The sequence below is a fragment of the Metopolophium dirhodum genome, chromosome 4, assembly GCF_019925205.1.
Source record: "Metopolophium dirhodum isolate CAU chromosome 4, ASM1992520v1, whole genome shotgun sequence".
Lineage (NCBI taxonomy): Eukaryota > Metazoa > Arthropoda > Insecta > Hemiptera > Aphididae > Metopolophium > Metopolophium dirhodum.
The window spans coordinates 25,112,842-25,140,364 of NC_083563.1; the positions used below are offsets into that span (position 1 = coordinate 25,112,842).

Here is a 27,523-nt window from a genome sequence, read left to right on the forward strand (position 1 = left end):
TGGGCACGGGTGTGCAGTGCGTGCGCGACACACACCCTTTAACCATCGCGTCGAACGAACATCAGCCAGGATGTGCTCCCCGTACCCTCCCCTCCTTTCCCCTCACCCACCACCACAACTGGGTTGCCACCCAACGGAAATCGTGCGCGTGAGTGCGGTGCGGAGTAATGTTTTTGAGAGTAGCCGCTAGTCGTGTATTATTATTATTATTATCATTACCATGGTCGTGGCAGTCTGTAGTTTGCGGACCACGCTTCAAACCGTACACACGCGCGTCCCGGTCTTGATCCAGAGCGGCGTTTCGGACTCAGACGTTTTCGCCTCTTTCACATCATCATCATCGTATAAAAATATATTGTAACATATATAATATATATATATATGCACGGGTGAGTCGATTGCGTGATGTTTTTCACATAATTGTTCACCAATCGGTGTTGTATATAATATGATAATTATTACTTATAATATTTTGGTGTATGAATAATATTATGATATCTTTTGTTGTTTTATGATTTATGATTTCCAACAAAATTATTTACTAATACGCGTGCGACGATCATTTTTTTTTTCCATTACCAATTATTTTCTTAATTTTTTTAAAAAATACTACAGCTGCTTTACATGTAGCTTATAGCCTTAAAAATTAACAAACTTGTAATTACATATTATAAAATAGGCATTTGAAATAAATGATAAATAAAAATATTATTTTTTTAATTTTATCTGACATTAAAAACAATTAAAATGTTATACTAATATATGATTTAAGTCCGATTTTTAATAAATGAAGATTTCACATATATTTTACAAAATAAATTCGGGTATTTAATAATCAATATTGTAAAATATCATACTCTGAAATTTTTTAATATATTCGATCACTATACTTTTATTTGTATCTTCATTTCAACTTATATAGTACGATTGTACAATCCCATAACATTCGTGTTAATTTAATTACAGTAGGTAGTAAATATAACTATGTAAAAATATTGCATAAGACATAAGTGGATATAGGTATCAAACCATGAGCTGTGTATCAATTACCAACGATTATCTAAATTTAGGTAAAATTAAAATAAATATAAAGGGCTTAATATGTTATTGACAAATTTTTACAAACATGTCAGTTAAAAATGTTCAAGAGGTACTAATAAAATATAGGTAGGTACATACTTATGAAATATGAGTTATTATGCATAATTTAGAACAATTTAATCAATATCAGATAAACAGGTAATAATTATTTAAATGGTATGGTTAAAAACAGTCTAATTATTATTCCAAACTAAAATTATAAATATATTAATTTTCATATACAAATGTGACACAATAATAATGTGTTATTATCTTCTTGAAGAATAAATAAAAAAAAAAATTAAATAATATATGTATAATATATACAGTATAAGTATATACATAGGTATATTACATAATCCCATTTGTCTTTATATTATATTCACAATATAATACAATATTATTACTATATACCTATTCCCAGATAGTATTTTTCATACGAAAAGGTTCATTTTCATTAAAAGTCATAATAATAACATTAAATACTACGTATTTTATTCACATATATAAGTCATAATATTATTAATGTAGGTAATACTAAGATAAAGGTATATACTTAACCATCGAATATTATAAAATTTTACATTTCTTTAAACTATATTTTTATTTATTTTTATTACGTTTTAAATTATGGTTAACTCAGATTTAAATGTACTTACCAATAAAATAAAGTAAGTCAAATATGCTATCCTAATAAAACATATACTCAGACTTCTGATTATCATATTAGATAATTTAATATGCATTTCAAGATATAGGCAAACCAAAAAAATTAAAAAATCTGTAGCCAAGCAATTTCATGAATAATAAATTGTTCTAAGAAATTTTTAGACACGAAACACAAAAATACTATATTAAGTCCAAAATATATATAATTTATTTGTTTTTAAAAGCAAAAAGTAGTTTCGACATCTGTGATTTCAATTATTAATTCTATCATTATTAGGTTATGAAATTTATTTAAAAGATAAGCTATTTTTATTCTTGCAATTAAAATTACTCAAAAAACTAAATAAAACTGTAAAATATAAATGTTAATGAAGAAGATTGAAATATCATCCATTTGAGACATAAAATTAAAACAAACTCAAACCATATCTGAATTTATGTTATTAAAATGATTTAGATACAATTTCATAAATTAATAATTCCATTAAAAAAACCACAAAGAGAAAATAAATATTTTTTATTTTTTATCTCATTTGTGTGTATTTTTTTTTTATTAAGTTTAACCTAGTTAACGTTTACTTTAATGTTATTTTACTGAGTTAAATATCCCAAATAAATTTCACTGCCGGTAAAAATTTGAATTGTAAATTTCTACTAGTTTTTAATTATAATGATTGATGAAGTTAAACGTATGTTTAGTAATATTATACGCTTTCCATTTTTACGAAAATAATATTTTATCGGTGAATATTTATCAAAATGATGAAAATGAAAACCAAAGAAAAACATAATAATATGTTAACTAGTGTGTTATTTTTCATAGTTAATACTAAATAAGAGTAGGGGGCAAGGTAAATAATATGCACGACAGTACAATACTATACATTTTAACTAAACGAGCAGTTTAAACCACAAATAACAATTTTTTCTAGGAATACCTACATCTTACTGGGATTAATTTTCATCATAAAAGGGATAATATTTTACCCTTCATTAAAATAATAATATGAAGTCCATAATCACTGATAGGTTTACCGGTGCAGTAGCCACGGAATTAACTACTTCCGTCAATTAATTAGTCAAGTGATGCAAAATTGATTATGCTATAATTACAAGAAATAGAACAACATTACTTCTATACGATGTTTTCTTCTTTACCTTTGCTTCAGACAAAACTAATCGCTTCCATTTTGTATTTCTTTTAAGTTTTCGATGAAAATAAAATATACAACTCATTAAAAATACCTCCACAAATAATTGAATTCATATTTATTTTATACACGTATTAATCGATTGATTCGTATCCTAGTATGTAAACTATAAGTACTGCTATGATTCATTTGTATATAGAACATAGCATAGAGTAAGATATTTAACACCCTTGATACGTGTTTTTCAATATTTAAATTCCATAGATGTAGGTAACCTTGACAGGTGTCACTTATTTTTTATATATGTGATGATACGCATCATACTATAGCTGATGGATATTGTATGCAAAGTTGTATATGATCACCTGTTTTCTGATTATTATTTTTATATTATTATTTTAACATATTCATTGTTCACAGTTATATTCTATGTTCTACTTGATAGGTATGTAAATGTAATAATATTTAGTTGAACAAAATAATATTTTTATATAGGTATTTAAAAAAAAACTGGATAAATAAAAACTTTCTTTTTTTTTTCTTAATTTATTAACAAATTAAGTACAATAAGTAATTTGGATTTCTGTTACAATACATACATAGCGAGTCTGACAGATTGGGAGAGCACTCAGTATAGTGCCACCCGACAAATAATAACTTATAACAACTATTAATATGCATAGTAAATTTTGTTTTTATTCTCTGTTTTTAACTATGGAGCCATGACGATACGTTTTCTCAAAATATTTATTGTAGCATTTTCAAGACGGAATTTTCAAAATATTTAGTCTTTATTATTTGCCGATATTTGCAATTTATTTTTAAATAATTTTTTTCAATTTATGTACTTAGATAATATGTTTGTTTGTAACTAAAAAAGCTTTAAAATTCAAGGCAACCCGAGGGTCATGTACTTAAAGCAGTTTCAAAAATACAAAAATATATAGGTACATTTTTATCTATAGAAATATAAAATTCTATTTTTGATGAAATTGAATAATTGAACGAAACAAAAATTACAATAGTTGTTACTTGTTAGAGTGTTGAACTGTTCGCTCTAAGTTATAACCATTATGCGCATTATTATTCTTTATATACAATGCGATTTTCAAAATATTTAGACTAATATTTTAAACCACGAGCTAATGAAATATAAGTTTATATTATAATAACCAATAGGTTAGGGTAGTTTATATAAATATGCAGTGTTTTTAACAAAAAAATTGTTTAAGTTACCGTATTTACTAATAGAAAAATAAATAACTTACAATAATATCAGAATCTCTACTCTGAATCATTTTACACATGCATTGGTTTATTATTAAAATCAAATTTAACTCATACATTACTAACCCTTTAACAAAATACACTCAAAAAGTACTATACAATAGTGCAACTTCTCTAGTTTTTTTTTGTTATTTAAAAGTATTATTTAACAAATTATATACATACATTTTATTCTAATTAAATGACAAAAATGTTATTAGTTATTTATTGTAATTTAAAGTGCAAACAAAAGTCAAAATAAACAAGTAAACAATATACATAAATATTTCTGACTACTATTACATAATATATAGTAATATTTTATGGTATTTATTATAAAATACAAAATATGTGTGGAACAATGACGAATATTTGAATTACTTACAAACAAATAAATAAAACAATTAAACCCAAAATTATTAAAGAAAAAAAACAATAATATATCTAGAAATGTATGCAGAATATACTGTAAAACAAGGTTTTTTTTACTAATGGACTATGGCATAATTAGCGATGTATAGACAGACAAAACAAGCATATTATTATAAATTATTTTTGCTTTAGTTGTAAAGACATTTAAAGACTAAAAGTATTTCAATGGATTAAAACTACATGTGGATTTCAAATTTCATTTAATCTTTTTCATCATTCATTGGATCAGATTGAAAATAAATTAAATTTGTTAATACGTGATGTTTTTGGAAGATTTTAAAGGTAGGTAGTAAGTACTTACCTAAGCTGACAGTTGGCCCACACAATCTCTCTGATATATTTTCAATCGAAACAGATATACTGTCAGTATGTTTATCTATTCTATCATTCCGCATGGACTTTAATTTTCGCAGTCTTGACTTTTATTGTATTATGGTATATACAAAACAGGCATAATTTTACCAAAAACAAAACACCGACTTAAACATTATACTCAAAAGATGGCTTAAATTTAAATCCAATTTTCTGGGTACAATTTATTTTAGTAATTCCCAGGGAGGGCTAGTATTATCAGAAAATCAAAAAAAAAAAATACCTATCAAAATTAGGACATATAATGTTAGTTTTATAATCAGATACACGTTTTAAAAGTCAGATCTGACATTGGCCTGTATGTCACAACGACAAAAACAACTGAAACTATAATATATAAGCTGATTCAAAAAAACAATTTTGTGACATACCTTTTTTTAAGTTTTATAGTTTATTATTTTTCATATTATTTTAATTAGACAAAAATAATTGTACTATGTTAATTAATGTACACTTTAAAATAAATAATGATACATATTCAAAATGAAAACCACACACTCGTCTTGTATAATAGTACCTATGTAAGTAAATAAGTAAATAATAAATATTATATTATATTATAACATTGGTATGTTTCAACGATAATAATTTATATTCATGATATATCCATTATCCGTTAGGTATCATCTACTAGAGGTTAAATTGACGTCATACTACAGGGTATTTTTAGCGTTTATACCACGTATATAATTAAATTGTATATATATTTTTTATTTATTTACATAATAATCAATTTTGAATATTACTGCCTTACTCAATTACACGAAACCCATGAAAAGTTTATTTTGCAATGCTTTGATCCAGTAAATCGTATTAAAGCCTATACAATTTGTATGATATAATGTCAATATATACAAAGACTGCACAAGTCCATACATTTAAATTATTAATTATATTTTTTATTTTTATATAGGTAAGTACGATATATATAACTACAAACCTACGTACTTACGTCCAAAGTTTTGATTGCAATGAAAAACATGTTTAATTTTTCTTATTTCTAAAATATATTGTATTATGTTGGTTTTTATGTATGATCTACCACCATGATAGCATGATTCACAAATAATAATAAATATAAAAAAGCGGGTAATCGGAAGTCGCTCTGATGATGTACAGTAGGTTATAAGTGGGTCACTGTATAATGGATGGTGTTGAATTTAAATTCAATGATTTAAATCAAAGAATGACAAAGAAAAACGATTCTGAGCGGAGATGGTTTATCAGCCTATGATATTTTATATTATATTTATATTGTTATTACTTATTATTAATACGGTTGCCGGTTAAGTTGAATTATTATTATTTGTTTATTATCATATTTGTATATAATAATATACTATAGAAGTTTCAAGTACCCACTAATAATATTTTTTAAATATAGCACTAAACTAAAATCGGTCTTCTTCGTTTGAATATATTTTAATTTCGTCCAAATTTGAACATAAAATTACTATAAAAAAAAATGTGTTTTATATTTTTTAGACTTATTTGGTCACAGAATAACCTACTTTCGTGAAGCATTGTTTTAAATTTTCAAAAACACAGTCACAAATATAAAAAACACATCGTTGTAAAATCAATAGGTTCATAGCTCCGCTCAGAATCCAAAATAACACGCGAAAAGTAGACCCTTACATGAGTATACGGATAGGAAGCACTATACCCATATATTTTGATACACTAAATAAAAACGGTGAATCGTTAATATTTGTAACATATTAAATCGGAAATTATCGATACTTCTCACTCTCTCGTAAAACCAACAAAACATAATAATAATATATAGTGTACCTATATATAACGTGTCGAAATATTATAGTTTATGCTCGTGACGTAAATATTTGTGCGGAACATACGTATAATGAGTACCTATATATATAAAAATGATTTGATTGACACGGCAATGAGAAATCTGCTGCAGTGTAGCGCGCCCGTAAGAGTCGAACTAATCATTAATTTATCAAAAGGATCAACGCGCGTGTAAATATATATATATCTAGACGGGTTCCAACGGCCACAATGGGGGGATAGGGGTGATCGAGATTTCTATAAGAGCTTTACTGCCATATACGGTGGTACGTATATAATTTATTTGGCAACGGCATTCACCACAGTCTTATACCACTGCTTGTACCTATATACCGCGATTGGCGCTCGTTGGCGTCGTTTTTAAAAGCCATTAATCCTCCGACAGACCTCGCAACATCGAACCGCGGCCGCACTGCACGCACACACACACACACACACACACACACACGCGCGCGCGATATTATGTGGAAATAAAATATTCTCCACGATTTGTCTCGTCAGCAATCTTTTCGCTGGCGTTCTTTTTCTTCCGGTTTTGTCCTGCAGCCACGCCGCATAGCCACCATTACTTATTCGGACCGAGCCCACGTATATATTGTTATGCTGCAGCGTAGACAGGCGGCATGTATTGTATATTATTATACTATATTTTATATTATTATGCATGGTGTGTATATTGTTATAATATAATACTACGGCCGGGTCTATATAATGTACGTCTATATTATATATACGCGAAAAGTATCAAGCGCGTATATAACATATCACTATTATCTCACAATGTAGGTAGGCGGGTACTATATTATATGCCGGCTAGTTCATCTATCACTCGGTCCGACGGACGATTTGACAAACGTAAAAACTGTATTATCCGCGTTGTGTAGGTATGTGCGTGCGTGATACTACAATAAATTGGACTTGAATGTTGAAAAAAGACATTATACGCCGAGGAAATGGAAAAAAACACTGTATACCTAGTCGCGTGTTCAGAAATGCACACAGAGCGATACTTTTGATAGTGATGTCGAAAAGTATTAGAAGTATGTACCTACCTGAGAAGTATTAGTCATACCTTCGAAGTATACGAAAATATTATAATATTTAAATTACAAAAATATAAAATTAATGTAATATTAAAATATAGAATCTAATATTTATTATACTCAGATAAATTTCACAAACTATAAAATGTTGATGGATTAATATTAATTACAATAATCTTCAACTCATCATAGTCCCCATTATGGTCATACCAACCAAACCTATATTATCATGAATCTACTATAGGATTATGTATCGTTTGCGCATCACCAGTTTACCTTACGTCAAATTATCGTATACATTATTCGTGCATCAGAATATTTAACGATATAGCTGGTAAGAGATTAGGAGTACCCAAAAAGCGGAAGTTGCTTACTAACTTTCAGCTTAAAACTTGACGCATGTAATATTCAATTTTCAAATATTGAGTATATCTATAGATAATTCTGTTTAAAAATAATATAAACGTTAAACGTACATAACGACAACTGACAAGATTAAATGATTGCAGAAGTGTACGGGTGACTGATTTGTAACCACTACCTGCCAACTAATAGATTTTTATACCACAATATGTAGCCATGTAGGTACATTTATTATAATATTTTATAATTTAATTAAATAGTCCAATTTATTTTTAATTTTATAATATACACATACACTTATTTATCATATTATAATAATTGTTAGAAGTTTGTATTAATAGTACTTCTAATGTGTGGTGGTGTATAGGCACTTTTCAATATTTTTTTTTATACCCCTTCCTATTTGTCGATGCAAAAACAATATACGATATTTTTGCAAAATTAAACAAACACATTTTAAAAAATGTTGCTACTCTACAGAGTTCTGAATACTATTTAAATGATATAAAAATCTTAATATTTTTAAGTATGTTCCTAAAGTATACTCGAAAATTATAAGTTCCAATACTATCAGAAATTGAATAAATGCATTATTTAAGGAAAAAATAGTGGTGAAAATGCTCCGTGAATCACTTTATATACTATATTTGTACATAGTTAAATAGATTATTATAAATAAATTATTACTAAATAGATGAATCATACAGATATATTAATATTAATACATCTATGATAAATAGTCGATAATCAATGTAGCGTACCCAAAATAGAAAACGACTTTAAATTGTATGTTAATAAAATAAAATAAAATCCCTTTTCATATTTTTTTTTTGAAAAATGTACTCGGAATTAGTTACGGAAAATTATTCATATAATATATTTTATTGACTTTTCTGGGGGGAAGGGTTAAATCCTCAAAAACGATAATTATAAGAAATAAGTAATTACACTAAAGCTGAATATACTTGACATAATTTAGTTAATCGTTTTCATCATTACCTATTTTACTATAATAGACTGATTTGATCTCATGGCTACTGATTTAAATTCCTAAGTAGTTTAAAGTACAAGTAAGTGATTCGCAAGAACCATTATTTAATTGTATAATATAATGATCATCGTAAATTGTAGGTATAATTTCAGTTGGTCGTGTATTCTCTATTAAACAATAGCTAGAGGACAACACACTTTTTTTCTCTAAATTTAGGAATATATGATTTTTAACTAATCAGTGTTAACGAATTAATTATAAATATTTTTTTATTATTTAAATTAAATATTTCCTCCCAATAATTACTTAAATATAACATAATTTAGATATTTTTTAATTTGTTAATTATTCAAACGTAAAATAACGATTTCTCCCCATATTATTTTTGTTATTTTTTTTTTAGTTCTAAAAATAATTAGTGATTATTAATTATTACTTATTATAGTTTGTAATTTGTATAAGTTATAGACTCACACAATCCATTACATTTTATGTTACCTATATGTTTTATGTTTTATGTTATATTAATAGTATTTTAACATACATGCATAGTACGTACTTATATAGGTTGGAACAATTTTAATTATAACTTGTAACTTATAAGTTAAAACCAATAAAATAATGATAATAATAATAACTATTATATATCAAAAAAATGTCTTAATTTTTAAAAATTTGGAATTAGCCTTGAATATTAGATTTACAAGATATGAGGACTATAATGTATTATATTTATTATGTATTTGAAAATTATAGCAACTATCGTTAATATGTTAACATTTTATATTTTTTTTTTAACTAACCCACGGAAACGGGCCATTGCAGTGTGAAGGTTATTTTTTAAGTTGGTTTTTTACTGTGAGGGAGTATACACTATACGGTAGTTGGTTTGAACACGTGTATATGTGGTAAGGATTTGTCACTGAAACCCGGGTGGTCACCCATCCAGGAACTATCGACATAGGCCAGGCTTTCACTCAGAACACGTTTTGTGACTGAGAACAACCACCGCGCCACACCAGGCCACATTTATGATATTTGTTAAAATGTTCTGAGTGTAATAGGCACCTGAATAAACTTTACATAATATATTTTATATTTATATACTTGTTCAATGAATCATACTGTATAATACCTTATATTCCTATATTATTATTATCTCTTATTATATATACCATTTGATATGCAAATAAAACACAAACGGGTTTTTTATTCTATGCATGTATAAAAATGTTAATTAAATTAAAAACAAGAAAGGAATGTATGATGACATGCAATTCAACTGCGTAATACTACGTATGCACGTATTTGCACATTTAATGCACTAAACTGGTAAGAAATTTCAGATAAAATATATGGTAAGGGTAAAACAATATATAATATGACTACCAATATGAATAGACATCGAATTACAATTATTGATCAAGTAAATGATTTGGTGACGTTCAACCTAAACAGACAATACGCTTGTGTGTTTGTTGTAAAATTATTATACCTAGGTATATTTATTATTATATGGATACAGCTTAACATAGCCATCGGGTGGTCAAGCTTAAAGTGGACACTAGACACTGACTATAATATAATAGTATATTTTTAAAGTATTACTTTGACAGTATAAATAATAATACGCGTGTGTGTGATTGTTATAATACACGACCGTATCACGTGCGCGGCGTGTTTGAGAGGTTTAGAAATAAATCTACTACGAGTGAAAAAAAATCATCGAAAGCGCCTCTGCGATAATAATACGAACAATTTCCATATTATACAAACATTGTGTTAGTCATTAAAAATCGTACACAGAACACTTGGCAGGACTTTCAGTAAGGATTTTTGAAGCAGTTATTATGTCGATTAAGAAATTCACGTCATTATGTCGATCGGAATGGAATCAGTAAATTGTTGACCGTGCAGAATGATTACTTAGCTGTATTATAATAATTTTCTGAAATTTTATTACGAGTCATAAAAATATGTACATCGGTATTGTTTTTTTTTTTATATTTCGTTATTTAAGCCTTGAGGAGTATTCGCCATTTTCGAAACGTCGGTTCCCATAACTTTTTGAAAATCTTAAAAATATATATTAATTTAAACCTATCATGAAAATTGAAAACTTATGTTTTTTTCCTGAGCAGTGATTTTATTTATTTATATTATTTTGTTTTTTGAAAAGTGTAATGCAATATTTCGATACTAAAAATCATTACATACGGATAATATTTATAATAAAATACCATATTGTTATTATTATAATAATATTATATATTTTTAATACTTTTCAATAATAACATTATGGTAACACGGCGTTCTGGACAGGCAATTTAGCTACATAAATTTCATTGGTTCATTTTTCCTGTATATTATAATGAAAAAGTAACTAATATTATTATACTATAAGCTTTTATCTGCGTTTCTAAAATAAATCTAATATAATCACACGGGGTTATCTGCAGCAAAGGCTATAATTATATTCAGGATTGATAATAGTATTTAGAGTACAAAGGCCTTCACAATTGTATGGAAATTAGAATATTATTAGATATTTCTGTAAATATTTTAATATTGTATAACTGAAGATTGTCGTAATAATTTTATTTATCTGTTTAATGATTGTATAGAACAGTGTACTATTTTAAATCATCTAAAATTGATCGATGTTTTTCATTTTTATCAGGATTTAATTGTAATTTTTTTACATTTTTTATATAGAGTACATCTGGAATATTTAAATATTTATTGTGAAATTACAAATATATTCTAGATACACCCTGGCTGTATTGTAAGTATATTCAAAATACAATAATAATAAGAAGCATACTATAGGTAATCGCGTTTATATTAATTATGCGCGTGTTTCATACATTTTAAATCTGTATGTGTGTCACGTGTTGGTTGTTATGCTCAAACCAAATTAATATAATATATTTATAAATATACGCTATTATAATATCGTATGTATTGTATTATTAGCTACGATACACGTGATATAATTAATTTTGTTTTGAAAGTAGATATATAGCCGTGTATAGATATTATTAGGTACATAATAAAGGACTATCTTGAAAGGGTCGTCGTTGCGAAATATATATTGTTATATTCTTTACACACATTGCGGATTGGAATTTAGTCAAAATAAAGTCAAATTTAAAATAACTCAACGTGCTATGTACAGAGTAATTAATTTAACTGCATTCTAAAAATATAGACTTTTTCTAAGTTAATTGAAATTTTTATGTTTTTGTAAAAAAAATTTTTCATATGATTTACCAAAGTATTTTTATTTTTTAAATGTTGGTATGGTTTATAATATTTGGAAGACGCCGAATCCACGTGTATTGTCTCGGTCTTACAAATTTAAGTAGGTACCTACAACATATCAACAGAACCAATTTTGTACTGTTAGCTTTAATATTAAAATGAATTGACCAATAAATTATCAAATTTAATTAAGTTAATATAATAATATTAATTATTATCTAAGGCATTCCATATTATGATATTTTTGATTTTCAAGGTGATTTATGAACATTTTAAAATGTAATACTTTATTATAGTTTTTTGGTTATAATACTCACTTAAAAATATAAATATTAATAAAAGCCTATATCTATATGATATAGTATTCTTACCCTTAAGTTCTAAAATAAGTCAATTCATTGATTACTACCTATTTTTAATGCTAACAACACAATATAATTATTGTTTCTGCAGAACTCAAATTGAATGTTTGTATAACGGAGAAAACATGGTATATGATTTTGGCGTCCTCCTAAGCTATTAAGCTTCAATATTGATGATTATGTATTATAAATACTATTATTTTAATGATTTATAACACTATATTTTTACAAAGGAAAGCGGACCACATCTATCGCGTGTGAACCCTTGCCATTTTACTCCACTCATCCAAACCGTGAATTCATAAAAAAATATTTATTCAATACTCCATATTATATTATTTACATAAGAAAAATGTTAGAAAAGTATTCTATAAAATATAGATTAATATTAAAATAATATCGTAGTACTATATCTAAAAATCTATTCTTGAAATGTAATACGTGTATACGAATGCCTAAGACTGTAAAGAACATAAAAATTGACTTTCAGAAAAAGATGCATAATATAGTTGAAAAATAATGTAACCGATAAAAAATATGTATCACGCGCACTCTTTTATATTCTCGGGTAGGTACATACATCATGAATAAGAGTGTAATAACTCTTTACAACATAATTATATATTCTCATCTTTGGATTTTACAATAGGTCAATTAACTCTGATATGTGTGAGGTATTATGTATACATGATTTAAACTAGAGCTCGGGTACCATGTATGATTGCGGTGAATATATAATAATTATATGTAGGTATATTATATAGCCTCAGAAGGTAAATTGGCTGCTCGTATATATTCAACGCCTCAACGGTGAACGGATGGTACATATTATATCATATACATTTACCACGATTATTGATTATATTATTGTTATTATTATTATAATAATATATTACCTACCTATAATTCAAAACAATATTATTAATCATAACGCATGGTTGCATACTATAGCGTGTATCATCAGTCGTGTCGAACTTTACCAGTAGATACATATTCTATACAATGTACTATGATAGTAATCAGTGGCGTATTTAGGAATTTGTCATGGGGAGGGTCCAGATAATTTTCAGTAAACAGAGCCACGGGGGCAAAGTTCCCATACCACCCAATTACTCTTTATTAAATAAATATACCATATTTATAAGACGATATAAAATATTTGAGTTTTTAATTATTAAATAATAATATGTACAAAACAAATTATAAAAAAAAACGGGAATTGGATGTCACTCTGCTGTACAGTAGGTTACAAGTGGGTCAATGTATAATGGATTGTATTAAACTTGAATTCAATGATAAAATATCATTGTATAAGAACAACGATTCTGAGCGGAGACGGTTTGTCAGTCTGGATATTTTATATTGTTATTATTTATTATTTTTAGGTGGTTTTTCCCGTGTCATTAAACAACTATTGAGAAAATCAAAAAATGACCTCCCTAAAGTACAATCTTGATCCAATTTGCTAAAAGATAAGGTACTTGTATTGAAATCAAAGTACTCCTTCTGGTAGAAATTTTGTATACAGGATAAAAAAAAAATACGGATCCAAAATACGCCACTGATAGTAATAACGATTTAATTTGAATAAATTATGAAAATAGTATTGTTTTATTTCAATTTTAAAGTACCTATTAAGTAATTTAGCTATTAGAGTTAAAATTTAAGTTTTTCTAACTTTTCAATAATGTCTGATAGGGAAAAATTAATTCAAAACCATCCATGTATTTGAAACATGAGTTCAGATGAATTTAGCAATAGAAATTTGATAAAAGCAACTTGGTGTAAAATGACCGAGTGTTCTGTGTTTTAACGCAAAGGAATGGCTTAAATTTCTCAGAAACCGAAAAAGATTCTTAAGGTAATTTTAATAAACATTATAAATTACGTATAATATTATACACTCCTTTGTGATGATAATATTGTGGCATAGCAGGTAGGTAGTAAAATAATTTTACATATTAAATTTAAATTAAGTTATTTCAAATATACCTACTGTATAAAGCACTATTTTAAACTGATTAAGATATTGTTTTTATCTGCTTAAAACTCAAACGATGTTTTAAACAGTGTTAAAACAAAAAATGAAAAAATTCACCAACTTTGTCTGAAACAGTACTGGCCCTTCGTTCATTAAATAGTCAACATAGTCTCTTCAGTCTTCACTCTTGTCTAATTTCTATTCCTCGAAAACTGAGGTCGAATTAGTTATTTTGCTGTAAGCCTGTAATACAAAAACAAATAACCATTAACCATAGATAGGTAGGTACTTGCAATTTGTACCTACCAAATATTTATATAAGCATTTTCTATTCGTGGTATGATTTTCGAAATATTTTTGCTCTTTTTTTAATTTAGTATTTACCTATAGACATTTTAAATGAACGGTTTTTTTTTAAGTTTACTAAAACTTTCACATAAGTTATTTTATTTACAGTATAAAAATAATTAAAAAGATATAGGCACTATTTTTTTTTATAAGCGCGTGAAGTTCAAATGTTGACAAAATTCGTCAAAGTTCTAAAAATTTAAAAATAGGGAGTACCTATTTAGATAAAAATGTATAAAAAGTTCATATTGTAAATTCTTGATTATTACCACGGTCTTAGAAGATAATTCTAGAAGATATCTTCTAAGACCGTGATTATTACTATCTTAAATCGTGATAGTGACATAGAATTCTGTGATAGTGGAACAGAATTGTAAGACGATAACTGGGGTGATCATACAACGATGATAACATTATCATAATCTTCTAAATTAGTTAGGTGTTGACATTTTTTTTTCGTTGTAATTTTTTTTTTTTTAACGAAGATTTTTTGGTGTATAATGAATGGTAATGCCGTTTTCCCCATACCGGTCGAACAAAAATATGAGAACTCATTATTGGGATGCTCGGTATTTCGGTTAGTTGGATGTCTGTTTAATTGGACTGTTAGACCGATTTATGACGAAACGGGTGTAATAATAATTATTTGAGCTAATATGGTTTTTGTTTTTACTTTTTTAGGTGACCAAGTTCAATACTTGGTGATTTTGAGTAGCTGTTCCTATTGTACGTCATGGAAGACTGGATGGCAGCGTTAAAAGTCACAGCCAGCAGAGATATTTTAAATCAGGTAATCATTTTGATAGACTAAGGTCTTACATACATCAGTGACAGTTTTTAACAACAGTTATACCTATAGTAATTTATCATGCAAATAAGTACCACGTACCTACATAGTTTTTGAATACTAAAATATTTTTATGAAAGTTTAATTTGAAATAACTGATGTTAAATTAACTACCTATTATTGAAACTAATAAATTACCTACCTAGGTTTTGGTTTAAATTTTTCAAACTTCATTTATGTTTAGCCGATTGGTGTGGATTTAAATGATTTTCTGTCTGGAAATCACTCCTGGCATACTACATCTCATGCACGTCCAACATATTGCAATATCTGCCGAGAACAGCTATCAGGTAATTTAAATAACATAATATCAAACTTATTATTCATTGCTTTTGTCCTTAAAATGCATTAATTAATATTTACCATACAAATATTTAGGTGTTACATCTCATGGATATAGTTGTGAGGTATGTAAATGTAAAGTACATAAAAGATGTGTGGACAAGGCGATCAGCAACTGCAAGTGGACTACATTGGCTAGCGTTGGAAAAGACATAATTGAAGATAAACAAGGGGTAATAATAATTTATATTTTGTATTATTTTTGATAATATTGGTTATTATTATTTACATTTATGCAATATAGACATAATAGTTATTATTTTTAATACTTCATCAAAAACTAATACTTTTATAAAACATAACTATTAACCATTTTTATTAGACGGAAGTAACAACTATCAATTTAATGTATGTACCATTAGATGTACTTACTAATTTGGTGACTTGATTATTTCCTTTTAAGTAAATTAATTTAAAGTATAATATCTTAATGTTCAGTGATTGAATTAACAGTATACATCTATTTAAGAATTCTTTAAATAATTTTACCTCATTTAAAATTGAGTAAGCTTTGATACTATAATTTCTAAATTAATTTAATTCTACAACAGAAATAATAACAGATTTTTGCAATATTATTAAATTGATTTCAATATTTGAATGAAATTTAAGACTGATTGCTTATAGAGACAAATATTTTTTTGCTTGAGGTTTTTCTAACCTATTTTAACTAATTGACCCAAGAATTTATTTAACATTTTAAATATGTTTTACTCTTATTAATTATAACGTATTTATGTATTATTATTTGTTTATAAATATAAATTTGTAAATGAGTTAAAAGCAATTGTCTGTAATTTAATTATTTATATATATATCTTAGAATATTTTAATGATACACCAATGGATGGAAGGAAATTTACCTGTTTCATCCAAATGCGCCGTCTGTGATAAAACATGTGGATCAGTCTTAAGGTACATATTATTTATTGTTTTTAAGGTATTTATTATGTCAACTCAATTTTTATTCAATTGCAATCAGGCTCCAAGACTGGAGATGTTTATGGTGCAGAGCAACAGTACACACTGCATGCCGCCCTAAGCATACAATTAAATGTCCATTGGGGTCTAATAGATTAAGTGTTGTGCCACCCACAGCTATACATTCTGTTGGTAAGATAGAATTTGTAATTCATTTAGTATAAACTAATATTTAAATACTAAATATTTTATGATCCTAGCTAGTGATGATTCCTTAGAAGCAATTCAACCCCATGGATGTTCCCCATTATTAGTATTTGTCAATTCTAAGTCCGGTGACAATCAAGGTATAAAATTTCTCAGACGATTCAAACAAATATTGAATCCAGCACAAGTATTTGACCTCATTGGTAACGGCCCTGGACCTGGGTAATGGAATCTTTGCAGTTTGATTTATTTGACAAAATTAAATATCTTATTTTATATCTTTTTTTAATATTATTTATTTAGGTTGAGATTATTTAGACATTTCAATCCGTTCAGAGTGTTAGTATGTAGTGGTGATGGTTCTGTTGGCTGGGTACTTTCTGAAATTGATAGGCTTAATATGCAGGTAACATATTATATCTATTTACTGAGTAATTATATTTATAGTTTTAAATGTGTTTGTATATCAGGTGCAGTGTCACGTAGGTGTACTACCTTTGGGCACTGGTAATGACTTAGCAAGGGTATTAGGTTGGGGCGCATCTTGTGACGATGATGCCCATTTGCCACAAATAATGGACAAATACGAACGAGCCAGTACTAAGATACTTGACAGGTAATAGTTAGCAACTAACAAGTAACAACTAGAGCACAAATTTCTATGCACTTAATTATCACAATATTCTGTATAATATTTTGTAGTAAAAATTGTAAAAATATGCAAATTGGTTTTTAAATATAGGTAGGTAATCATTTAAAAAAAAATAAACTGTTTATTAGATAATTATGAATTTATTAGGTATAAGAATGATTTAAAATACATTTAATAGCTTAATTATTAGGTACTTAATGCAAATCAAACACACTGTTATAGTAAAGTTGCAACAAGGTTATGAACAAGAAACTTTAATGATAAAATTGTAATTGATATTAGTTTTTTAAAAGACAATTGGATCTTAGTCTTCAACATTTGTTATTAGAATTTTCTATTCAATTAAAAATTATATTGCTTTATTAGATTTGGAAAACAGTGTATAATTTATTTTCACTTCAATAAGCAATAAATATTAAAATTTTGTTGAAATATGCAATAATCATCACATTATATAGAAATATGTAAAAAAAATTGATTCCATTAGCTTTAAAGTTGAAAGTTGAAACTATTACAATTCATAAAGATTACTGACAAAAATCCAAAAATATCAAATGGAAAAATAATAATAATAAACAATTGCATAAAAATCGGCACTCTAGTAATGACTAATGAGTTGTATTATATGTGGTTTTATTCAACACTTTGTTTGCACTTTTTAGATGGAGCATAATGGTATATGAACGTAGCATTGATATAGGTAGTGGCACAAAACTAACAATGAATTCTGGGGTACAAGAGGGTATTAGTTTAGAATCAGCCATATCTACATACTACAATTATATTATGACTAATTTGAACATTATTTTGCAAACTCATGAACATGAAACAATTGTTAACACAGCCAAGTAAGTATATATTTTGTGTTAATATATAAACATTTTAATTTATTTTAATTTTATTATGTACTTTTAGAGTGTTATGTGGTACTGTCAAAGATTTTATTGTATGCATATCAGAAATTAACAATGTTATTGACAATACTGAATTTAATGAAATGCGTCAAGATTTAAAGTATAAATTAGACACACTTTTAAAACTTCTTCAAAAAGAAGAGTTCAAAATAACATATCAGACAAAAAATGTAAGTTATTTTTGCTTTATTTTTTTCCATTGTAAGTTTTAAATTTAAACTTTCATTTTTATTTAGGAAATAGTACATAATAATGATTTAAACGAAGAAAACATGCACATTAATATTAATAAAATAATAAATAACAATGTAAAAGATACTGAAAGTAAAGCCATAAAAAAAGTAAGATATTTATTTATTTATTTTTTTTATTAAATGCTTGACTTACAAATTGTTATAAAGGTCTATAAAAAGCAATTGCTTGAAAGAGCTAATAGCCTTGAAAAATCAGTTACAAAATTAATTGAACATTCTGGCAAGGCAGCTTTTTCTTCTACTATTTTGACTCCACTGGCCACGTCAGAACTGGTATGCTATAAGATAGTCATGAAGTATAATGCCTTAATTATATTTAATATAATAATATAAATTATTATTTTACTGTTAAGCTATCACCAAGCATCGATAACAATCTGAACCTTCAACAGCTAACTCCTACATCTATTGCCAATCCTATATCTATTTCTCCTATACCAATGTTAAGAAGAGCATCATCGTCTTCAACAGAATTAAATATTGAATCTTTACCAGTACCTGTAGAATTTTCTGATTGCCGTCAGGAAATAGTTTTGGATGATCAAAATGCTGTGTATGTTAAATTAAATTTATTTATGTATTTTAAACTGTTGCTATCAAATAAAAATAATAAATATGATAATGTATTAACAGGATGTCTGAAGAAGATACGAGTACCTATCAAACTTCGCAGTATGATGATTTGAATAGTTATTGTCAAATATACGAAACTGATAAATTAAAAAATGAGTGCAAAGATCAAATTAGTGAACCACTAAAAACATATCCTGCATTTAAAATAAGTGAAGAAGAATCTTTAGGAAATATTTGTCATATTGATTCATCTGAAGCATCAGATGAAATACCAGATAGTTATAAAATGTGTGATAATAAGTGCCAAGCCTCTTCGTCTCGTTACAGTTTTCGCCAAGCTTGTCAAGGCCAATTTTCACGTCATCGACCTAAATTGAATTTTGGTGTAAATGAATGTATTGAGTCTGATGTAGATGTATCAAATTTAATATCCTCATCCCCAGACGATGAAGAAAGTGAAGACTTTCGTAAAGAGCTTATAGTTGTAGAAAATAGTTCTAAGAAGTGTAGTATTGCACATTTTATTGAAGGAAATGACATCGCGCGAAGATCAATTAAATGCCGTCATCTTAATAAAACATATAGTGATATGGAAAAAGAAATTGAATTTGGATTTCAAAATATAACCAAAGAATCAGAAAAATGTACTGTTAACAAGGGTTTAGAAGTACCAAATGAATCAAAATTTGTTACAGATAAAAATGAAATAAATGTCAGAATTCAAGGTTCTAATGGTAATATAAGTACAAATGGTGATAATTCATTCCTACTTCAAGATTCTAAACCAACAAGTGATGTTTTTGAAGCTGATGATGATGATGATGATGATGAATTACATAGTTTCAAAGGATTAAAAAGAAGTCAAACAATGACTGGTCCAGCTGTGGTCATAAATCCACCTTCTCCCCAGAATTTCTCACCTAATAAATTGTGTGATGTGGAAGAATCACATCTGGACTGTAGAAGAAATAGTTTTGACAGTTGTCGGAGACGTAAGTATAAACACTTGACAGGACTAAAAATTTAATTCTGATAATTGTTTTTATTTTTTAGTTTCTGCAGCATCACCTATCATGTTAAATGCTTCACCTTTGCGAGCTTCACATAGAATTTCTAGTAGCACAGCATTAAATAATCGAAATCATTCTCCTACACCATGCTCAGTACAAAATTATACATCACTTAGACGTAGTAAACATTTACCAATCATCAATCCATTGGTTACATTACCTACTTGGCCTAGTAAGAAAAAAATAATTAAAATGGTTATTTTAATTTTATTTAATAATCAATATTATGTATCATTATACATTAAATAGATGTAACAGAATCAAGTTTGATAAGTCAAGTGTTATTAGCAAATGCTGATGCTCTATGTGCTCCTGCTGTACCTTTGATGGACCCCGATGAAACATTGTTGTAAATAAGAATTATAATCATACATTTATTAGCAAAACAATAATAGTTTTATTTTTATTTCAGAGAAGGATTTTTTGAAAAATGCATTATGAATAACTATTTTGGTATTGGCATAGATGCTAAGATTTCATTAGATTTTCATCATAAACGAGAAGAACATCCAGAAAAATGTAGGTCACGGACTCGAAACTACATGTGGTATGGAGTATTAGGAAGCAAACAGTGGTTACAGGTAAGTTGTTAAAAAAAAAAAAAGATGTTATTTTAATTTTGATTATTATACTATTTGATAAGAAAACTTATAAAAATTTGGATCAAAGAGTACAACTGGAATGCGATGGACAAAGAATTCCACTTCCTTCATTGCAAGGAATTGTAATACTTAATATTCCAAGGTAAGGAGTTATTTTTTTTTTTTACTCGATTCAAATCAATTAATTGATGTTTAATATTCAGTTTCATGGGCGGTACTAATTTTTGGGGTGGTACTAAAGAAGACCGAGTATTTTTAGCTCCTAGTATTGATGATAGGATATTAGAAGTGGTAGCTGTGTTTGGAACTATCCAAATGGCTGCATCACGTTTAATAAACTTACAACATCATCGCATTGCCCAATGTACTACTGTTCAAATAAATATTATGGGTATGCATAGTTGATTTTACTTAGATGCATAGAGATGTTGATTTTACTTTTAATTTAGGCGATGAAGGGGTACCAATACAAGTAGACGGCGAGGCATGGGTACAGCCTCCTGGAATGATTCGTATAATTCACAAGAACAGAATGAAAATGCTATGCAGAAATAAGGCACTTGAACTGTCACTAAAATCATGGGAAGAAAAACAAAAACAAATTAAACACCAGAGTAAACGCACTCATAGCCAATCACTATGCAGATTTACTCCTTTAAGCCACGATGAATGGACTATTCTAAAGGAATTTTTGGATGCCACAAATAACTTAACCGAGTAATAATTACATTTAATGTTTAAATTAATGTCATTTTTAAATGATTATGATTATTATTTTTAGACTGATCAGAGAAATATTATTGAAACAAAAATTATTTAAAGGAGATGATTTGAAAAAATTAACTGATTCTACTAATGATAATGTTAAAAAAATCAGTATTATTGAACACGAAATGAAGGAAGTAAGTTATAATGGTCTTAGTATTTTACTCAATTTATTTTTTATATTTCTATATTTTATTGTTGCATTGATTTTCTATTTGATTTTAGAAGGAATTACGATCAGTAGCAACTGACATTGTATTAAGCACAAAGCGTTTACATGAAGAGACACTAACTATGATCAGAAATGCAGGAAATGTTAGTAAACAAAATTAGTTTGCTGTAAACATTATTAACTTATAAATGTTATAATATTTAACAATTTTTTTATTTAAGGTTTTTGATGGAGAATTTGTAGTTAAACTTTCATTGGCATTCAGCAAACTTGAAAATGAATTTAAAAAATGTCTCATATCATCTAAAGACTCTGAAGGAGATAATGATTTATCATCATGTTATGTTTATTTCCTCAACAATGCTTATGAAACGGTAATCTATTGATTTTTATAAAATTACCTAATTAGTAACTATACAATAACTTGATATGTATTATGACTGATAACGTAAATTAATCGGTTCATTTATCCTTCTAAGGCTTCATGAGAATTACTTATTTTGGAATTAATAGTCAGTTAAATTTAATATATTTGTAACAGTGCATTGTTTTGTAAAATGTTGCAAAATATTGTTGTTGATTTTTAATTTGTATTTTTTGTTCTCTTGCATACTGTTATCAGTTATCATTAAAATTATATCTACAGAAAAAAATACATAAAACATTTTAAAAATGTTTTTACATTATAGAAAATGTTGTAAATTATATTTAAATAGTAATATTAAATATTAAACTGTTCTGTTAACTTAACATAGGACAAGTTGTGTCGTAAAGGACAGTTTTGGCAAAAGTTATGGAAAGCTAATGTAATGTCTTCTAAACGACTTGGTCAAGATATATCCAACTGGAGCACAGTGGAGGTGGGAATTTGGCTCGAGTCAGTCCAGTTGGGAGAGTACACTGAAATATTCGCCAACAATGATATTCGGGGTAAAGAGTTATTAAACTTATCGCGACGTGACCTAAAAGAAATCGGTATAACCAAAGTAGGGCACCTTAAACGCATACTTATGGCTGTCAAAGAATTAAGCACGGTCCATGAAGATCATTAAAACTGATTGAGGTAAAGTGTTCAATATTTTGGCTATAATATACATTATATCAATAGATATTGTATATATATATTTTTACAGAAGCTTTTTAATTGATTTTTTTATGGAATATATTATTTGTATTATATTTAAATACTTTCTCAGATTACAATGATAGATAAGTTTCCAATGCCTCAAAGATTTAATATTTCAAGCTTAACTAATTTAATTTCCAGGCTAAACTCTAAAAATTAATTAAAATAGTAATCAAGAACAAAACAATCTAATTAAATGATGTTCCTAAAATAAAAATATATATAATATAGTATATATCCCATGGATATACACTATTATGCAATTCTGTTTATGCATAATATTTTGATTTATTTTAAACAAACATTTACAATTTTTCTTACGATATCTTTTATAGATTAACTTAATTTGTTATCCTTTATAATGTTAGCCATGGATATAATAATGGGAACATGATCTATAGTCCCCAATATCCATAATCATAATATTAGTAATTAGGTACATTATTTTAACACAATTTTCAATTTTGTATTACATTAATTTTTATAAAATATTGAGTATAAAAATTCAGTGATATCATTAATTGTGGGATAGCAATTGGTTTCATTTTATTGTTGGGACTATTAGGATCCCACAGTATAATATAAATTTAGCCCATTCAAAATATACTAATATTTACGCGCATACTCCAAATTTAAATCCTGGATCTCTACCTGCTATATGTATAATCAGTAAGTGTCTATCAATATGTGTATGCTGGACATTATTAATTATTATGTTAACGGGTAAATTATGTTAAATTTAAAACAGGAATGACAAAGACTTATTCTACTTGCTCTATTTAACTTGTCTATTATCCCTATCATCTAGTAACTTAAGTGCCAAATAACTATTTATTAACATTTCATTATTTGTTAATTTTTTTATAATGTTTTTATAACTTCAACATTATACTTCTATATAAAGAAAGTTTTTAAAAATATTAACGTTCAATTTATCAATTTATTCAATCTTAATGTATAATTCATAAATATAAAAATTAAAATTAAATACACTCGTTACTCATTAGTATATTTACCTATATTTTTGTTACGCACACATTTTTCAACATTTTAACAGTGTACATAATATCATTCATTTTATTATTTTTTAATTACGAAGTGATTCATATTGTGATACGGTTAAACTATGATGGAAACTATTCATCATTCATAATGTATAACATTTGATGACTATTGATTTTAGACAGATTTCTCTTTATATAAATTGCGACTTATACATTTTAGGTTACAACCTATACAATTCTCCGTGTATATTATACTTATATAGAGATAACCAAAATTATTTTTTTGGATTTTAATGTTTAAGCATGTTTAACAATATTGACAAATTTACAGACATAATATTTGAAAAATTATTATTAATTCATTTTTACTGATTCAATAATATGATTTTTATAAAGAAAATATTTATACAACAAAAATCAATAGTCAGCCAAATTATAATAAATTTTAAATGTTCAATATTGTGTACTGACTAGTGATATAATAATTAATAACTAAGGCCATCAATGTGTTTCAATGTACTTTTTAATTATTTATTTATTTGACTATTACTTGTGACTATGTTAAAATGTACTATGAAATCATCTGTTTACACTAAGTAATAATTAATTGTTGGTGCTAATAACAGTGTTTCATTTAGTTTAGATACTATTTCTAAAACAAAAAAAATAATAAAACTTAAAAAAGTCATAATTAGTTAAATTAATTAAAATTAGATTAATTCAATCTGTTTTTGAACATAGACTTTGTCTCACAGGGTTTAAAGTTTAAACAAGTGACTAAATATTCTACCTGTGTCTGTGTTACCTATAAATGGTTAATAGGCCACTGTTAAAATCTTGTGTAATTGTTATTACTTATTATTATGGTAGAATATAATGTCTTAGCAATAATGTATTGAGCAATAGTTTAGTAAGTTCCTACTATTTTGTTCTAAAAACATATATTTATTTACTTTTTATGTAAACAAAATCTATATTGTGTAGAGTAGACGTACTTAATAAACATAATATTACATCATAATTTATTATAATATTGCCTTTTGGTTTCTTTGGCGCTTATTTGAAGAAATCAATTGAGTTTTGTTTATGGTATACTATTTTTACCTTTGTGATTATAAATAATTAATAATAATAATCATATATATATATTATAGACTGTGTTGTTGTTTCATTATAAATTAATCACTTCTTTGCTAATCAATCTGCAATCCAATTCAAAGTATATGGTTAGTATATGGGTTCATTGCAATTTGGATGGAATCAAATGACTATGCGTTCTTAATTGTAACTTTAAAATATGTACCTATTGAAGTATCGATTGGAGTGACATACATTGTTCTGTAAATATTGAAAATGATAAATTATATTTTTTAATATTCTCAACTTGGTATGTACCCTTTTTAACTAACATTTTTATTTTAATGTTTAAAACTTTAAATCAATAAAAGTTACAATTATTAGGTAATTAAAAATATTTGTTTTAAATTATTTAATACTTAATAGATGTAAGCAATGTGATAATCAAAATATTTTCCAATTACCTAGCTGCTAATGTAAGGTCAGGTTCCCACTACTAGTATGGTGTACTTAAAAATATATAGGTATTTGTCATTTGTGTGAATACTTTGGCCATGCTGTAGGAATAGTATACAATAAATTGTATAATTTTACACCTATTATTATCACTTGTGTATTTCTCAAAAATTGCTGGTAAGTGAGTCAAAAGAATCACCAATATACTTGTGGTATTAATGTTTTCATCACTTGTATGTGGCGATTATATGTGTGTATAAAGTTAGTGCTGTTTTCAAAAAAAATAAATTAACCATTGAATCTGCCGTCTGTGTATTACAAAACATCGACATATTAGAGTTAGTTATCTTAAGCTGCGTTTACATGGGACGTGAATTTGAGAGTGAACCACGCCACGCCACCTTCGTTCGTATCTCACGACTGAAAATCAAACATTGTTTGATTCTATCACGTTTGGGTCGTGGGGCCAAAAGCGTGGATCACTCTCGTGATTCACTCGTGATTTATGTCTCGTGTAAACCTAGCTTTAGTTAAGGGCCAAGGGGATTCGATAGTTCGATACCGTGATTTTCTGTTTTTGTCTAACATAATATGCGCGACATGGTATTTTAGACATGTTTTTTGCCAAACATTCCAATTGATCTATTGAAGCGATAAGAATTCTGAAAACAGATTTGAATTTGTCGTCAAGTCTTTTTGAAATCGACTTTCCCACATTTTTGATTTTTTGATTTTAATTTCTTCATTAATTCAAATACGACAATTTTGAATACTTTTTTTTAATATGACATTTATAGAAATTTGGGGAATAATATCAAACATGTGGGAAAGTCGATTTGAAGTAGACTTGACGTCAAATTCAAATCTGTTTTCAGAATTCTTATCGCTTCAATAGATCAATTGGAATGTTTGGCAAAAAACACGTCTAAAATACTATGTCGCGCATGTGTTAGACAAAAACAGAAAATTACGGTATCGAATCCCCTTAAGATAAAAAAATATACACTTACATACAAACCAGACCCATCTAACAACTAAATAAGTAATATTATACAACGATAAATGAATCACTTTCACATAAGTATTTAATTTTCAATAACAATAATATTACGCACGGCGTCCTGGATAGGCTTTTTAGTTACATTCCTGTGATATGTCTATTTTTCTGGTATCTCAATTAATATAATAATTGTTAGTGGTCTTAACTTTTAGATCAATAAGTGGAAGTTTAACTTACGTACATCCTGATATCTGATAATTGTTTTGAATATACGTAAAAATACAAATTAATAAAAATATAAAATATCTCATGGTTTTAAATAGCGCTACTTTCCGTTAAACTTTTTCATTTTTTATAGAGGTACAAAAACTTGTTGGGAACATTCTATTAACATTTTTAATCTTAAT

General features: G+C 27.0%; 1 protein-coding gene across 2 annotated transcripts; it reads left to right on the top strand.

Annotated features, from left to right (window-relative positions):
* The first annotated feature begins 255 nt into the window (after positions 1-255).
* Positions 256-25,736, top strand: LOC132942976 (diacylglycerol kinase eta-like). 2 transcript variants are annotated; one of them, XM_061011714.1, is made up of 25 exons: positions 256-389; positions 15,816-15,924; positions 16,166-16,271; positions 16,360-16,496; positions 17,147-17,238; positions 17,306-17,436; positions 17,505-17,673; positions 17,755-17,857; positions 17,922-18,067; positions 18,766-18,951; positions 19,019-19,187; positions 19,254-19,358; positions 19,419-19,544; positions 19,625-19,824; positions 19,905-20,836; positions 20,898-21,086; positions 21,164-21,263; positions 21,327-21,495; positions 21,558-21,658; positions 21,720-21,907; positions 21,966-22,233; positions 22,298-22,418; positions 22,507-22,596; positions 22,675-22,827; positions 23,209-25,736. In XM_061011714.1, the coding sequence occupies exons 2-25, from the start codon at positions 15,868-15,870 to the stop codon at positions 23,503-23,505; spliced, it is 4,335 nt and encodes a 1,444-aa protein (XP_060867697.1). In that variant the 5' UTR covers positions 256-389; positions 15,816-15,867; the 3' UTR covers positions 23,506-25,736. The 2 variants fall into 2 exon arrangements, with proteins under 2 accessions (XP_060867697.1, XP_060867699.1); XM_061011716.1 differs by lacking the exon at positions 256-389 and adding an exon at positions 15,571-15,711.
* Positions 25,737-27,523: the final 1,787 nt, after the last annotated feature.

Bases quoted from the DNA above. Each gene is read 5' to 3' on its own strand.
- LOC132942976 (XM_061011714.1), top strand. From the start codon at position 15,868: ATGGAAGACTGGATGGCAGCGTTAAAAGTCACAGCCAGCAGAGATATT. The intron at 21,659-21,719 runs GTAAGGAGTTAT...TTTAATATTCAG, and splicing joins GTAATACTTAATATTCCAAG to TTTCATGGGCGGTACTAATT. The intron at 21,908-21,965 runs GTATGCATAGTT...CTTTTAATTTAG, and splicing joins TGTTCAAATAAATATTATGG to GCGATGAAGGGGTACCAATA.